The sequence below is a fragment of the Nicotiana sylvestris genome, chromosome 3, assembly GCF_000393655.2.
Source record: "Nicotiana sylvestris chromosome 3, ASM39365v2, whole genome shotgun sequence".
NCBI classification, from domain to species: Eukaryota; Viridiplantae; Streptophyta; class Magnoliopsida; order Solanales; family Solanaceae; genus Nicotiana; species Nicotiana sylvestris.
In genome coordinates, this window is record NC_091059.1 from 22,665,479 (window position 1) to 22,670,215 (window position 4,737).

Sequence of the window (4,737 nt, forward strand, 5' to 3'; positions counted from 1 at the left end):
GCTAGGATCCATTGTGGATCAGGTTATGGCCTAGGAAGTAATTAGGATACTGTTAGGCCAAGACCTTAAATCAGGCATATAGAAGGGAATAGGGGTAGGGGTTCATAACAGAAGCAAGGAAGAAAAATATTTAACACAAATTACTGAACATGAGCAGTAAAGTAAACAAAAGCCTAAAGCTGTAGAGTGAACACATAAGGGTGAGGCAGAAAATTAAATAAAAGACATACCAGTTTCAAAGAAAATAAGTAAGCAAAAGTATCCTTGTAAAGCCAAATTACAGACAGCAGTTCCAAAAAAAATCTCAGAAGAGAGTAGAGAATTGAAAGAGTATTGAACTCGAAGCAGTATTGTAAGTGTGTAAGAGTATGCAATTCGAAGTGTGTTGTAAAAGTATTGAATTGTCCTTGTCCAAAGATGCGGAAGGGTAGTCCCTTTTATAGTGCAGAGAAGCAAGTAAGAAAGGCAAGAAAATAGTTTGCAATCAATCACATAAAGTCTCCCTTCAGTTAAGGGATTCTGATTTCAAACGGGTAAAAAATAAGTAAGGAAAGAGTCTGATCAAAATCTTTTCAAAGCAGTATAAGAAGGGTAAATACACAGGGACTATTTAAGGCAAAAGTCTAATAGTACACGGTTTGTGCAAATAAGGAAAGGGAATCAATCAAACAGCCAGGGAAATCAAAATTACATGCTCAATTCGAATGAACCAAGTCAGGAAAAGGTAAAGGAGGTTCAATCAAAGAGAAATCAGTAACAATCAATCAAACCCCATTAGAGGATTTCAGAATCAATCAATAGTTGGAAAAACCCTTTTTGAAAGAAGAATTTCTCATATATAAAGCACACAATATCAAGCAAAAGGAGTTGTCATGTTGATTAGAAAAGACTATCATAGGAAGAGTTCAGAGTCAAAAGGTTCCAGTTCAGTTTATAAACTCAGAATGAGTCTGAGTGTCTAGGGTTCCAAAGTAGAACCCTAGTACAAAAATAAATCTTGCCAAAACCCAAAGCCTAGGGTTTCCAACTTTAATCAGAAGCAGAGATGAGAAGACAGATAACAGGCTCAGAGGTCTCTTTCGGAGATTCATGAGAAACCAACATACATGATAGCAGGTTTGAAGCAACAAAGTAAAAAGTTAATTTGAGGAGCATAAAGAACATGTTTAAGAAAAGTCAGAACTTAAGCAAGTTCGGGAGAGAAGAAGGGTGATGTAAACTTAAGAAACAGTAGTAATACATGCTTAGAATTCCAACAAAAGTCCAGTAAAACAAACAAAGTTGAAGAACTCAGCAAGAAACACATATAGTATAAGAATATTGGAAAGTATAGCAGACAACATGTAGGAAAACATAACAAACATTAACATGCGAGCCTGATCTAGAGGCACAGTAGAGTACATAGGTATAGAAAAGTCACGTATAGTAGAAAGAAAATAGAAGAACAACACATGCGTGGTAGAAAAGAAAACACACGAGCATAGTATAAACAAACACACATAAAGAAAGAAAAGGAAGAATCAAACAGATTTTTTTGAAAAACCTTTCAGAAACCCTAAATCGAAGGTAAACGATTTTAAAAGGAAAGTCTAGGGAAAACCTTTTAAATGTCAAGTAAAGCATGGATACAGCATAGATCTAAGCAAACAAACAGAGAAAGAACCTCGAATAGCTTAGGGTTTCGGAGAAACCCTATAAATGAGGAAGCCTTGGAAGAAGGTCCGATCTAAGTCGGATGAGGTCAGAAACAGGCTCAGAAGGCCAAGAGCCACTGGAGCAAGGTCGGAGATGGCTGGAATCTTCAAATCGGTGAAGGTATGAGTGCAAACCTTCGAGGTCTGGCCTCGATTTCTCAGGTATCAGGCGTGTAAGAGCGAGGGGAGGTGAGTATAGGTCGTCCATGACCTGAGAGACCATGGATTCCGGTGAGTCGGAGGTTGAAGATGGGGTGATAGAGGTTAGGGTTTCAGGAACATTCGAGAGCGTTTGAGAGAGGGAGAGCATTCTAGGGCGGCTGACAGAACGAAGTGGGGGGATTCGGGTAGGGTTAGGTGAATTAAAAAAGGAAATGGGCGATCGTGGTCGGTGATCAAAAGGATCAACGGCCTGGATTAAAAGAAATCGGGCGAGTCGGATAAATGGGTAAAAGGGTTGGGTTAAAGCGGAATTGGGCCAGTCCAATTTTAATTCAGAATTGGGTAAATTTTTAGGCTAAAATTGAAATGAAATGGGGGTTGTAATTGAAATGAAATGGGGCTTGGACAAACCAAAGCAATCAATTTGGGAGATTCTGAAACCGTCAAAGAGACTCGCATAAACATTCACCTATCACCGTCAGAAAAGGAAGAATACATCTATTTCCTGAAAGAATATGAGGATATTTTTGCATGGTCATATGATGACATGACCGGCCTGAGCATATCCATAGTGGCTCATAAGTTGCCTACCAATCCAATGTGTTCGCCGGTGAAACAAAAACTCAGAAAGTTCAAACCTGACATGAGCCTAAAAATCAAGGAAGAAGTCACTAAGCAGATCAAAGCCAAAGTCCTTAGGGTAGTTGAGTACCCAACCTGGTTAACCAATATCGTACCGGTTCCAAAGAAAAATAGGAAAGTCAGGGTGTGTCTCGACTATCGGGATTTAAACAGAGCAAGTCCCAAGGACAATTTCCCACTACCAAATATATACATTCTGATCGACAATTGCGCCAAGCACAAACTCCAATCCTTTGCAGATTGCTTCATGGGTTATCATCATATTTGGATGGATGAAGAAGATGCAGAGAAAATAGCCTTCATTACACTGTGGGGAGTGTACTGCCACAAAATGATGCCATTCGGTCTAAAGAATGCTGGGGCTACCTACATGAGAGACATGACGACCATTTTCCATGATATGATACACAAGGAAATGGAGGTGTATGTTGAAGACGTCATCATCAAATCCAAAAGGGCCACAGATCACATAGCAGACTTGAGGAAGTTCTTTGACAGGCTAATGAGGTACAATTTAAAATTGAACCCCACAAAATGTGCATCCGAGGTTCCCGTAGGAAAATTGTTGGGATTCATTGTCAGCCGCCGAGGAATCAAGTTGGACCTGTCCAAAGATAAGGCTATCCAATAGTTACCACCACCAAAGAGCAAAAAGGACGTGATGAGCTTCCTAGGATGCCTCAACTACATCAGCCACTTCATAGCACAGTCCACACTAATATGTGAACCCATCTTCAAAATGTTAAGGAAGGATGCTGAAACTAGTTGGACTGAAGATGGTCAAAGGGCTTTTGACAAAATTAAGGAATACCTGTCCACGCCACTAGTCCTAGTCCCACCGGAACCTGAAAGACCTTTACTACTCTATTTGTCTATATTAGATGGAGCTTTCAGTTGTGTTTTGGGAAAACATGATGAGACAGGAAGAAATGAGCAAGCCATATATTACTTGAGTAAGAAGTTCATACCTTATGAAGCACGGTATTCTCTGCTAGAACGCGCTTGCTGTGCTTTGACATGGACAACTCAGAAATTGAGGCATTATTTCTGTGCCTATACCACATACCTCATATCCAGAATGGACCCTTTGAAGTACATCTTTCAGAAGCCCATGCCTACCAGGAAGTTAGCTAAATGGCAAATATTGTTAAGTGAGTTTGATATCATCTATATGACTTAGAAGGATGTCAAAGGACAAGCATTGGCAGACCAACTTGCTGAAAATCCTGTGGGAGGAGAATACGAACCACTGAAAACATATTTTCCTGACGAAGAAGTGTCATTCGAAGGAGAGGACATTGCTGAAGACTATGACGGTTGGAAAATGTTCTTCGACGGAGCTTCCAATTTCAAAGGAGTGGGTACTGGAGCGAATTTTTGTATCAGAGACATGTCAACATTATCTGGTATCCGCAAAGCTTAGGTTTCCATGCACAACAATATGACAGAATATGAGGCTTGCATCATGGGACTCAATTTGGCCATCGATATAAATATACAAGAGTTGCTGGTAATTGGTGATTCGGATCTTCTGGTACATCAGGTTCAAGGAGAATGGGCTACGAAAAACACCAAGATACTACCATATTTGTTTCATGTGCAAGAACTGATAAAGAGGTTCACAATGATAGAATTCAAACATGTGCCCAAAATTCAAAATGAATTTGCAGACACACTGGCTACTTTGTCATCCATGATATATCATCCAGATAAGAATTTCATCAATCCCATTCCAATAAGGATCCATAGTCAGCCAGCTTACTATGCTCATGTTGAAGAAGAGACTAACGGAAACCCATGGTTCTACGACATCAAGGAATATTTGGCAAAAGGAGAATACCCAGAATATGCAAATCATACTCAGAAACGCACACTGCATAGGCTATCCAATCATTTCTTCTAAAGCGGAGGAATTTTGTATAGGAGAACACCTGATCTAGGACTATTAAGGTGTGTTGATGCAAAAGAGGCTTCAAAATTGCTTGAGGAGATACATGCCGGAACCTGCAGACCACATATGAACGATTTTTTTCTAGCCATAAAGATACTCAGAGCGGGATATTTTTGGATGACCATGGAAACAAATTGCATCCAGTACGTCCAGAAATGCCACCAATGCCAGATACATGCAAACATGACAACGGTACCACCAAATGAACTCAATGCAACAAGTGCACCTTGGACTTTTACTACCTGGGGAATGGATATCATCGGTCCAATCGAGCCCAATGCTTCTAAT

General features: G+C 40.0%; 1 protein-coding gene across 1 annotated transcript; it reads left to right on the top strand.

Moving 5' to 3' along the window:
* The first annotated feature begins 3,939 nt into the window (after positions 1-3,939).
* Positions 3,940-4,401, top strand: LOC138887141 (uncharacterized). The gene has a single exon (XM_070168856.1). It carries the CDS (start codon positions 3,940-3,942, stop codon positions 4,399-4,401), a length of 462 nt encoding a protein of 153 aa, XP_070024957.1.
* Positions 4,402-4,737: the final 336 nt, after the last annotated feature.